The 12,730-nt window shown below is 33.3% G+C and overlaps 1 protein-coding gene across 1 annotated transcript; it reads right to left on the bottom strand.

The window, feature by feature from the left end:
- Positions 1–850: 850 nt before the first annotated feature.
- On the bottom strand, positions 851–10,354 carry LOC127698663 (uncharacterized). Its single transcript, XM_052202258.1, has 3 exons — positions 10,301–10,354; positions 2,963–3,106; positions 851–2,394 (listed from the first exon to the last, which is right to left on the bottom strand). Exons 1-3 carry the CDS (start codon positions 10,340–10,342, stop codon positions 1,105–1,107), a joined length of 1,476 nt encoding a protein of 491 aa, XP_052058218.1. The 5' UTR covers positions 10,343–10,354; the 3' UTR covers positions 851–1,104.
- Positions 10,355–12,730: the final 2,376 nt, after the last annotated feature.

Genomic DNA, 12,730 nt, shown 5'->3' with positions numbered 1-12,730 from the left:
TCCGACTGGACGCTTGTAACGTCACGATCATCAATGCGTTTTTGAACGTTAACATTCGGTGTAATTAAACAGATATAGCATGTTCTTGAGGGGTATTTGCGAAAAATACCAGTCTTGAGAATGAATTTCTCTCGACTGGTATTTTCCGCAAATACCCCTCCTTAACATGATATATCTGTTCAAAATGGATTTACGAGTTTTGAACACCGACAACAGTTGCTTCTTGTCTATATTTGGTTCGAATCATATTTTGTGATGTTGTTTGGAATAAACGGTTTTTACTCATGATTGATTGATACACTGGACCAAACTTGCTAAAATGACCTCCAGTTTGTTTTAAGGTTCAGACTAATTTAGATATGTGTGACCTAATATAGTTTGTCCGCGAGCCATTACCTTCTTGGATAATGTCAGTCACGTTCGGTTTACGTTTGAATCCTTTTTATATTAAATCTACCAAACGCCATATATTTCGTTTCGTTTCGTTTCGTTTCGTTTTGTTTCGGTTCGTTTCGTTTCGTTTCGTTTCGTTTCGTCATTTCATTTTTCGTTTGGTTTTCTTTTATTTGATCATCGTTTCGTTTCGTTTCGTTCATTGCGTTTCGATTTTGTTTCTCATTTCAGCACAATCCGCCAAATGGTCCACTCAATCACCTATTAATATATGTAAGAAGAAGAAGTGCAAATGGCTGATTTGTGCTATTCTCACCACTATGGTATATGAGTATAGCTTAACATTAAAAAAAAATATATTGCAACGTTGATGATCAATTGAATTCTGACATGAGCGTTTTAAAAGTTCAAGAGTAAAAGCAGAAACAGCAAACGCGATTGTATTGAAGTAAAGGGATTCAAATGTCAAGCTTTTATTCAAAAGTTTTAATATATAATAACGCGACCTTGCAAGTGACATATGTATTTCTCTAACAAACATACATATTACATAATTACAAGATTTACACAGAATTAAAATTAAATGAAAAATTACATGACCCATGAATAAAAAAGTCACAATTCATTGTAAATCATTGAAATGAAAACATTAACACGAATTTACTTATACACTGTATAATAACTGGTTAGCAAAAAAAGTAAGCACTTTGTTTACCGAAGAAAGAAATATAACGCACAACCAATGCCACCAAGAAAAATAATGGTAACTATAGCAAAACCTATTTTTCCACATTTACCGCTACAATACCATACCGGTATGCAACAATGTTCACATTTTTCGTAACAGTTAAGACAACGCTGACAATGACACAAATCAAACATCATCCCACCAATTATTGTCAGCAGATAGCGGAAAGAGAAACCAACAAAAAATACAACTAAAAAATATACCAGTGCTGGACGATTCAAATTTAAGAAACCGAAATAGCCACATAAAATAGATAAAAGGATTGAACCATATCCGCCCAACACGTGCAAGAAAACGATACGGCAAAATTCTTTTGCACACAGAATCTTTCTGCGTTTTGGAAGTAAACTGTAATAAACATAATAATAAAGAAAAATTGTTTCTATAGCAACCGATACTACTAAAGAAGCTCCACACGTTTTAAAAACAGCATCCTCCGCGAGCTGTCCCGCCAAGTCACAGACAAACTTATTATACAAGTACTGTTTTGTTCCATTTAGATGCTGCTTGCTGGTTTGTTCCGCAATTCTGGATCTTGACTCCGCTACCTTGATTCTTGCCTCTGCTTCATTAATTATATTTGCTCCTATCTTATTTCCACATTTAGGAACATGTTCTAGCGTTCCGACACTATAACTGACAATCGCAGCAACAATAATCGTGACGTAAGCACGCCGAACTAATGAACCGGCAATGGCGCCTAATGATGAGACTAATAATGCCGCTCTTAGTCCCACTTCCCTCAAATCGATCAAAAAATTGAAACAATCTGCACGACATCTGTTCTCATCCACCTGTTTACACGAACTTTTACCGGTGAGGATATACTTGACAACATGTTCACAATTATTCCAGGAAAGTTGATAATCTCGTTCTCCAAGTCGTTCGTAAAGGCGTTTCCATGCCTTGCTAATTTCGTCCTCATTCTTTGGATATTCAGGGTGTTTTACTAAATATAATCCTGGTGTTTCTATTGTGCCATATCCTAAAAGATTATGATCCTTTGAAATTGTCTGACATGTGAATTTGCCGGATCCTTGGCTGTTTTCAGTTAAAATTTCTGCAGAACTTGTAAAATGGGCAACTGTGAAATCATCTGTCCTATCACTGTTAACGTTATTGGAGATCCTTATTACAATAAAGTGATGATAATATTCTCCAGTGCAAAACTTTCCGTTTCGTCTTACTTTGAAGTGTGCAAAAGGTGTTGCTTTATTTTTAAAATCATTGTAATCTTTCACATGGGATTCGTCCTGAAAAAAGAGAAACTAAATGTGAAAAATGCAAAACAGACGCCACTTGCATGCACATCTTAAAAAAATAGTACAATGTTGGCAACTTAACTTCCCTAACTGTTTATCGATGATCTGCCCCTGAAATATTCAATAGTATTGTCTAACAACAAGAATTCAGTGTAATTTAGAAACCAAAATTGGTATAAATAATTTCTCCAGGGCCCTTATACGCAGGGAACTCTTTTTGGGTCTTCATTTTACAACAATTGGACAGGGCTGTCCCTGACCTTGACTTTCCAACCAGGTCTGGGTAAACACATGCTCTTTAATATTGATGAGAAAAAACCTATTTCAGGACACTTTATCTAGAAAACACGATTCTTATGAAATTTCAATCTATATACATTTATATACATTTTTAGGAAGCAAATAATTCAATGAATTCCAAAAACGCAGTTATGGTAAGAATCACGAAAAAAAGCCTGATTTATGACAAAACAAACAAACAACAAGTACAACAGACAACCGAAGACAACAACTGAATGACCTTTAACGGTCAACGTGCCAGTAATCAACTCATACCTACATCTTTTTTGTTACATGAAGCTTTTTTATTGCCTTCTTTTTCTGCTTCTTGTGATCCTATAGTTTCGTCACTATCTTTCTTTTCTTCTTTTCCTAAAGATGTACTTTGAACTTCCCCTTTTTCAGTATTTTGCTGCTGTTCAGCCTTCCATTATGAAAAAATAATAATAGAATCTGATTTATTCAGCTGATTTAGGACAGCAATACAATGACTTAATGAGGTAGAATCTAACATTATTCAGCTGACTTAGTACAGCAATGCAATGACTAAATAAGGTGGAATCTAACATTATTCAGCTGACTTAGTACAGCAATGCAATGACTTAATGAGGTAGAATCTAACATTATTCAGCTGACTTAGTACAGCAATGCAATGACTTAATGAGGTAGATTCTAACATTATTCAGCTGACTTAGTACAGCAATGCAATAACTTAATGAGGTAGAATCTAATATTATTCAGCTGACTTAGTACAGCAATGCAATGACTTAATGAGGTAGAATCTAACATTATTCAGCTGATTTAGTACAGTAATGCAATGACTTAATGAGGTAGAATCTAACATTATTCAGCTGACTTAGTACAGCAATGCAATGACTTAATGAGGCTGAATCTAACATTATTCAGCTGACTTAGTACAGCAATGCAATGACTTAATGAGATAGAATCTAACATTATTCAGCTGACTTAGTACAGCAATGCAATGACTTAATGAGGTAGAATCTAACATTATTCAGCTGATTTAGTACAGTAATGCAATGACTTAATGAGGTAGAATCTAACATTATTCAGCTGACTTAGTACAGCAATGCAATGACTTAATGAGGCTGAATCTAACATTATTCAGCTGACTTAGTACAGCAATGCAATGACTTAATGAGATAGAATCTAACATTATTCAGCTGACTTAGTACAGCAATGCAATGACTTAATGAGGTAGAATCTAACATTATTCATCTGACTTAGTACAGCAATGCAATGACTTAATGAGGAAGAATCTAACATTATTCTTCCTTGCAGTCAAAAGAGGAGCCATTAGCTGCTTAAAATCTAAAATATGACAACAATTTCTAATATGAACATGACATTAAACGTAAATACGGTACTTTGCAAACCTGGGAAAGACAATGTTAGGTGCAAATAATAATTCTATAGTAAAGCTAACTTAAAAATAACTTCTATCTATATTTAGGGAAGAATATATTTCGTATAATAAATTTTGCAACCGTGAGTATTAAGGTAAATGAGATAGGTCAAACCGCATATCTCACCTTACAATTTTTTTTTATCCAATAGCAAAAAAATTAAAGTGACAGTCAAAATAATAAGTCTAAGAAGGATAATCAAAACGAAAAATGGAAACACTATCAGCGATCCACAGTAACAGATTGATAAAACGGGAAACATTACAAAATTTATAAACCATCGATACAGTTCTAATTCACGGAGGAATATAATACATGTAGTCGGAAATGGAAACAGTTTTCAGAACAGAGAATAAACAAGACCATTACATACAGCACACACACAATGAAACATTACTTATTTTTACTAGTATATACAACAGAAAAAAAAAAAAAGTATGAAATCGAGTACTCCAGGGGATAAGCAGGTCCTGCTTGTAACTACTATCATTCGTAATGTTTATTTTGACAAGTGGTAGGCGCATTCTTTGATAGTCATATAGGGGTCTCGGTGGTCGAGTGGTCTAAGTAGTCGAACTACTGTATCACTAGCCTGTCAACACTGAGGTTGTGAGTTCGAATCCCACACGTAGCAGGTGCACGCGACTCCTATCTTAATTGGCTAGGATTGTCAGTTTTCCTACCGAAGGTCGGTGGTTCTCTCCGGGCACTCCGGCTTCCTCCCCCAATAAAAACTGACCGCCACGAAATAACAAAATAGTGCTGAAAGTGGCGTTAAACACAAATCAATCAATCAATCTGATAGTCATAAGCATGGAAACGGTAGATAGGATTATGGGACATAGCCGTTGTCATCTGTGACACATATTTTTGTATCAGTCAACCAAGTCATGACAGCTACCACATAGAACCTTTGGTTCAATAATCTTCTATAAAAATCACAATGCATGTATATGAATCACAAACTCCAGTATATCTTATTGAAAAAAACTCATCAAAGATACCAGGCTTAATATTTTGTACGCCAGACGCGCGTTTCGTCTACAAAACATTCATCAGTGACGCTCGAATCAAAAATGTTGAAAACCAAATAAAGTCCGAAGTTGAAGAGCATTGACGGCCAAAAAATTCCGAAAGCTGAAACTGTGAGATATATACTCCATGCGCAGGTGCCTCTGAAATGTTGATATATAAATAAAGGATGGTCGAAATTGTAGGTCTTGTACAAAATAATGTCTTCCTACACTGTTTACTATGTTTCTGTATAAAATCATCTATTTAATTACGGCAACCGATATACAATATAGCTATTTCTAAAAACCAGGCGGGTCCATTATAATGGTAATATATGGTAATCGCTTACAGTTTAACTTATAGGTAAACTGAATAAACTGCTTCGCTGAGCGCAGCTGGATACGCCCGCATAGGTCCAACCCTGAACAGTTGGGGCAAAAATGGACACAATATTCAAGCTTGGTACAGGTCTGAATTTGGATTGTAATTAAATATTTGACATATTATAGGTTTCTGAATAAATGTAGTCAAAGAACTTGAAATTGGTTATATGAATTGAATTCATATTCAATTATAGATTTCTTGCTGTTGTGCAATACACTGTGCTGTTGTGCAATACTTAGTAAATCTGTTGTCAGACTATAGACAAACAATAACTACTCAATGTTATATCAGAAATTTATAAAAAAAATTAAAGGGGGGTTATCTTAATAGATATAAATCAGTCATCAAAGTTTAATGAAAACTGCTCGAAGCACTTTAAGGATATTGTCCAAAAACTTGAAAATCAACCCTTTTTTATGAATAAAATCTTATAACTCGGAAACGTAAAATCTTAAACTTATAAAAATAAAAAAGGAGCTTACAACAATAGATATAAACAATTTACCAAAGTTTCATAAAAAATGCTGAAAGCATTTTTGAGTTATTGTCCGAAAACTGGAAAATCCCCCTTTTTGTAATAAATAAAACCCCATAAATCAGAAACGTATGGTCTTAAATTTAAAAAAATCAAAAGGGAGCTCATGTCGATAGAAATAAACAATTCACCAAAGTTTCTTGCAAATTGGTGAAAATGTTTTCGAGTTATTGTCCAAAAACTGGAAAGTTTATCTATTTTGTATTTACATTGTATCATAGGTTAAATTTATTTGTTCAGTGTATGTTCAATGGTGTTAATATGTCCTTTGATTGAGTTAAGCTATTTCAGTTGATATTTTATAGTGTGTCTTTCTATGTTGTGATGTTACACTATTGTTTCAGAAAAAGGGTGAAGGTTTGGTACCATTAAAACGTTTAAACCCGCTGCATTTGTTTGCACCTGTCCTAAGTCAGGAATCTGATGTTCAGTAGTTGTCGTTTGTTGATGTGGTTCATAAGTGTTTCTCGTTTCTCGTTTTTTATATAGATTAGACCGTTGGTTTTCCCGTTTGAATGGTTTTACACTAGTAATTTTTGGGGCCCTTTATAGCTTACTGTTCGGTGTGAGCAAAGGCTCCGTGTTGAAGACCGTACTGTGACCTATAATGGTTTACTTTTATAAATTTTCACTTGGATGGAGAGTTGTCTCATTGGCACTCATACCACATCTTCTTATATCTATGTAAACAATTCACCAAAGTTTCATAAAAAATCCTGAAAGCATTTTTGAGTTATTGTCCGAAAACTGGAAAATCCCCCTTTTTGTAAAGAATAAAACCCCATAAATCGGAAAAGTATGGTCTAAAATTTATAAAAATCAAAAGGGAGCTCATGTCGTTAGAAATAAACAATTCATCAAAGTTTCTTGCAAATTGGTGCAATTGTTTTCGAGTTATTGTCCACAAACTGGAAAATCTCCCCTTTTTTAATGAATAAAACCCCAAAACTCGAAAACAGTAAATCCAAAATTTATAAAAAACGAAAGGGAGCTCACGTCAATAGATATAAATAATTCACCAAAGTTTTATGCATATTGGTTAAAGCGTTTTAGAGTTAATGTCCGACATGTTGACGACGGACGGACAGACGGACAGACGGACGGACGGACAGACGAACGGACAGACGGTCAACGGTATACCTTAATACGTCCCGTAAACGGGCGTATAAAAATATGAAATTGATATTTGAAAATTTCTTTAATCTTCTGACATATTTGTTTTTAAATTTGGTATAGATTTTATTGTTATTTCAAAACATTATATATATATATTTGACCAGACAAATATGCAAATCTTTATTTGTGTTTGTGTTACATTCCAAAAACTGCGATAACATTACTTGGATTTTTGCCACCTTGCCTCTCTCCCTGTCTAACTTTTCTAAACAAATGTACTTAAGTTTAGGAAGGCATTATGTCTTATCGACAGGTTATGTACAGGTTAAGTACTATGAGCTTGCTTTCAGTTCCTGCGAGCTTGGTGGAGAAGTACCTAATACCAACTTTTGAAATCTCGGTTTTGACCCAGTCGTTGATCAACCGACGACATCCATCACCAAGTTGAGATCGACAGTAATGAAATGTAATGATAAATATGTAACTTCACTGCGTTATTATAATGTAAATATTGTGTATTTCCTTGTCACTATTACTACTATTAAAACTATAACTTTATATTTAGATATATACAATATTAAGTCAATGTCAGAAAAATATAAACTTGTTTGTATGAGACTGAGAAACTGGGGACAGGCGAGGTTTTACCGAGCCCTTCAACAGTTTTATGCCAAATACAAAAAAGATTATATTTTTCTGATATTGACCTAGTATTGATTTATACTGCAACTTAAATTAACACATTGATAGCTATTTAAACTGTAACACACATTTCAAACTTATTTTCATCCCTAAATACTATTACATTACATGTATGTTTCATTATAATACGTTATTTTGATTTTGTTATTTGGAGAATGAGGTGACAGCTCATTGATTGCTTGTTTAATTTATCTATTTCATAGACTCGAGACGGCCTTGACACCAGCAGACAACCTGCAGTTCTGATTTTATAATATTATTAAAGATAATACTGTTTAATTTGTTTATACATTTTATAGACTCTAAACGACCTTGAGGTCAACAGGCAACCTGCATTTCTTATTTCATAATAAGATAAGATAGTTTAATTTATAACTTTTATAGACTCTAGATGACCTTGACATCAGAAGATGCATTTCCTATTTTCTAATACGATAATACCGTTTAATTTAATCTTAAGTATACTTTATAACACGAGGACGTATGTCCGAGTTGTTATATCATATTTACAATAAAGTCCATAAATTCAAATACATTATTCAGTATCTTATTTATGATAAACTAGAAACAATTATTCTATTGATAGCCATGATCATTTCTATGATAGAGCAAGGTATCAAATGTCATTGTACTGTAAATATAAATATATATAAAGCTTTTTTGGTAAGAGTACTCCAATATCGGTGCTTTGTGTCTGTTGTTCTAATGTAAGTTTTTTTCTTGCTTCGTGGCATTCTGATGATGAGTTAAGCCATTTCAAACTGGTTTTTACAGGTTGTTCTTATATTGTGCTGTTTCACCACTGCAGGAGAGAGTTGCTCGCTCACAAACTTTTTTTAACCCAGCAACATTCTTTATGTGCCTGTCCGAAGTAAGGAGCCTGTAAGTCAGGGGTTGTCGTTTATGCCTGTCATATTTGTTTTTCGTAAATTGAATTGTTATAAATAAGGCCGTTAGTTTTCTCGTTTGAATTGTTTTACATTTTGCCATGTCGGGGCCCTATTATAGCTGATTATACGGTATGGGGTTTTCTCATTATTGAAGGTTGTACGCTGAACTAAAATTGCTTACATCCACATCATTTGAATACTCTGCATGTTGATAGTTGTCTCATTGGCAATCATACCACATCTCCTTATTTTAAATGTAAATGAAACAAGGGGAGGTGGAAGAAGTGCATGCTGGAATTATGAAATGTTGTCAAAGTTCTTTAGCGTTCCGTTAACCATGAATATACCTCTATCATTATGTCTATTACTGAATTTAAAAGAAATTATGTATAGTTACACTGATTATAAACATAAACTTTAGTGAGGCATGGGTGATTTTTAGTAATAACAAGCATTCTGTGAGTATTGCATGGCAATACATAGTCCCCTAGCGGTTACAAATTCATTGTAATTGAACGAAATTCTAACTTGATCTATAACTTGTCATGGTGTAAACTACATAAAAATATCAAGTCAAAATCTTTAAGCATGACGAAAAAAACTGTTGAAAACTGATTATTTAGGTGAATTTTCTATGTCCAAAGACCATAACTCTTAACAAAATTATCAGACTGGAACAAAATTCCAACTTGATCTGTAACTTGTCATGATAAAACTAAATACTAATTATCAAATCAATATCTTCAAGAATGACAAACAAACCTACCATGAAATTCTTCTAACAAATTACTAAAGAAAAGGAAAAAATTCCAAAATGTCATTTTGTCTTTTAAAAGTCTTTTAAAAAATGAGTTATTTCCCTTTGAACAGAAATCTACTAATTAATAAGTATTTCATCAAAAATTTAATTCTAGGGAAAGGGCTTTAACTGAACAAAGAGAAAAGCTAAAATCTTGAAAATTGAACTTGACCTGTAACTTGTCATGATAAATCAATAAACCAAATATCAAATCAATATCTTCAAGCACGAAGAAAAAAAGTCTGGAAAACTGATTTGCCGGACTGACAGATGGACAGACAGACGGACGGACAGACAGACAGACGGACGGAGTGCAAACCTTAAGTCCCCTTCGACTTCGTCGGTAGAGGACTAATTCTGGATTTAGGTGAGGTCAATAGTTTATCAAAAGAAAAGAATGGAAATAGAATATTTCATCGAAATAAAAGAATTGCTTACATATATAATAATATCATTGCAAGAATGTATAGTAAGTATAGGCTGGAATATCAGTAGAGATGTTTGGACATGACTATATTTAAAATTGTAAAACTACAGTGGACTAGTTCATTCTACTTATAAGCACACAAGGACAAGTACGCGTATATAGTGTTTTGTGTGTTATATTCATGTGTAATTATCAGTTACTAAAGTACCTTCGGATATATAAATATAAGCACCATTTATAAGTCATGAGAAATAAACAATAAAGTTTGAAAGATTCACCTTAAGAACACTTAGTATGAACAAATAAATATATTATATAACTACATACCGCTTGGCTTATATTCGTAAACCCCAAGTTGATATCCGCCATGTTTTAACAAGAAAGAAATTTGATACTATAAACTTACATTGACAATTTAAGTGGACCGTTGTAAGAATTTCGCAGATGTTGCAGATCTTTATTGTGAAACACTACAATTGATTGTTTTATATGTAAATCAATCCAAGATACAAAATCGCAAATGAATTTGTTTACTTTTTTCCCGCCTCCTACCTCGAGCCTCCTACTTGTGTTAAATACATAATTATTATCTATCACATATTGAATTTCTTTATGAGAATCAAGCTAACCCGCATTAGCGTACTGCTTGGGTTTTAAATTTTTGATCTTTATCACATTGAAATTATGTTCTATTGCTTTTATTCTGTCCTTTTGATCGTCGATTTTTATAATAATTTTTGTGTGAAATCAGTCATTATAGAGTAGGTTCTTGAAGGGTTTAAATTTAATTTTTTTGAACAGACAAAAATACTACAAATTTCAAATGGAAAAAATGTGATTTTACTATTAAAACTAGATGAATTCTAATTGGCAAAATCGCATTATAAAATTACGAAGTTATGAACCCTTAACTGTGCACTATTTGTCAGTGTCAATTCCTAGATGAAAGTACATATATGGAGCAGACTTAACTTCATCTGTGGTATCCATTTTGGAAAGATTCATTGAACGTATTCACTAAGCTTTGAATTATTTAGTCAGAAGACATATCTATAAAGCGGAAAGTGAAGCTAAAGGAAAATACTACCTTTTTTAAATTCTTCATGAGAAGGTCCTGTATGAAGTCTGTCTAATTGATTGATTGATTGGTGCTTAGCGCTACTTTCAGCACTATTGCGCTATTTCGTGGCGGTCAGTTTTTATTGGTGGAGGAAGCTGCAGTGCCCGGAGAGAACCACCGACATCCGGTAGGAATCCTTGTCAATTAAGATTAGAGACGAACGCACATGCCACATGCCGGATTCGAACTCACAACTTCAATGTTGACAGGCTAGTGATACAGCAGTTGGACTGCTTAGACCGCTCGGTCCCCACGTATGCCTAATTAGTCCAGTAATGATGCAATTGTACGTAATGATGGCAGTCATAGTTAAGTTATAGGTCATCAACTATCATGCATTAAGAGGATCATACAGCATCGTTTCCCTATGGTTGCTATCTATTCTACCATTAAGACATTATCTTGGATTTTTTTCTCTGGATTTTGTCCGTGTGTTCTATTTTTAGTATTGCTTTCAATGTTGTTTGGGCGACAAAAATATCTGGCTTAATTTCCTAAGAATGATTTAATCAATGTTTGTTTTCAATTGATTAAGTGTTGATGGTCATCTAATTGTCCTAGCTTAGGATTAAGGGCGTATTGTTTAAATTAACGAGTACTTAGCTAGGATTTTACCTGTTTGTAATTTATTTCTCTTTGTCTTTGCAAATGTCTGGCTCTGGTATTGTTTTCTGTATATTTTCTTTTCAGTCCAGATTTGGCAAATCTCTTTTACAAGCAATGGAACATTTCGTCATTTATAGTCATTTGTATTATGTTTTATAAACATCGCTCATGTAAATATATTTACAAGTATGCCATGCTTTTGTAACCATAACATTTCATTTAAAATATTCCCACACTGGCCATAATGCAATCAAAATAGATGTTTTGCTTGATTTTTTAAACCATCTCAATAAAGACTTGAACATTTGGAAATTTTTAATACTTTCTAAGAAAGTTTTACTAAAAATTACAACTTTATATAAAACTCACCAATATTCTAAATAAAACAAGGAAAAAAGAAAAACACCTTTGGTATAGCCATGTGAAGTCAAAAATAGTTTCAGAGATAACCACACTGGATACTGGTCATTGATTTGATATAATTGAACAATAAACTGTCCTTCACAATTTTTTTACTCGAAGATTCGTCATAATTATTTCGTTAGATGTCTTGAAGTTTCATTACTTTTACAATTGAAGAGATTTTTTACCTCGTCCTGAAATAACTTGTCGTAAAAACCATAAATGAAAGGATTAATTATATGATTCAGTATAGCCATTTCTCTTATTAACGAAACAAACGTTGTGTCTACTTCATATGTGTCAAATAAATATTTGCCATCCCTTATTTCCAAGAAAAGAATTACAAACTGTGGAATAACAGATAGTCCGAATCCTATGGCAATTGCCATCAACATGTATGAAAATTTGTGTGAACATTTAAGGCAAAACAATGACCCATTAGTACCGTTGTCCTGGGCATGTTGGTTTGCGCAAATTTGAAATTGTTGCCTCATCTTTAATTGATTATATATAGTTCTTCCGATAAATCCATAAAATACTATAAGACCTATCAATATAATTAAGGCCATTAATGATGCGAAACTAATGAAAACATAGAATTCTACTCCCATAGAATCTTCGATTAAAAT

This window comes from Mytilus californianus, unplaced genomic scaffold (genome assembly GCF_021869535.1).
Source record: "Mytilus californianus isolate M0D057914Y unplaced genomic scaffold, xbMytCali1.0.p SCAF_4, whole genome shotgun sequence".
Lineage (NCBI taxonomy): Eukaryota > Metazoa > Mollusca > Bivalvia > Mytilida > Mytilidae > Mytilus > Mytilus californianus.
Note: the sequence above shows the minus strand (reverse complement) of the source record. Positions and strands in the feature narration are given on the sequence as shown.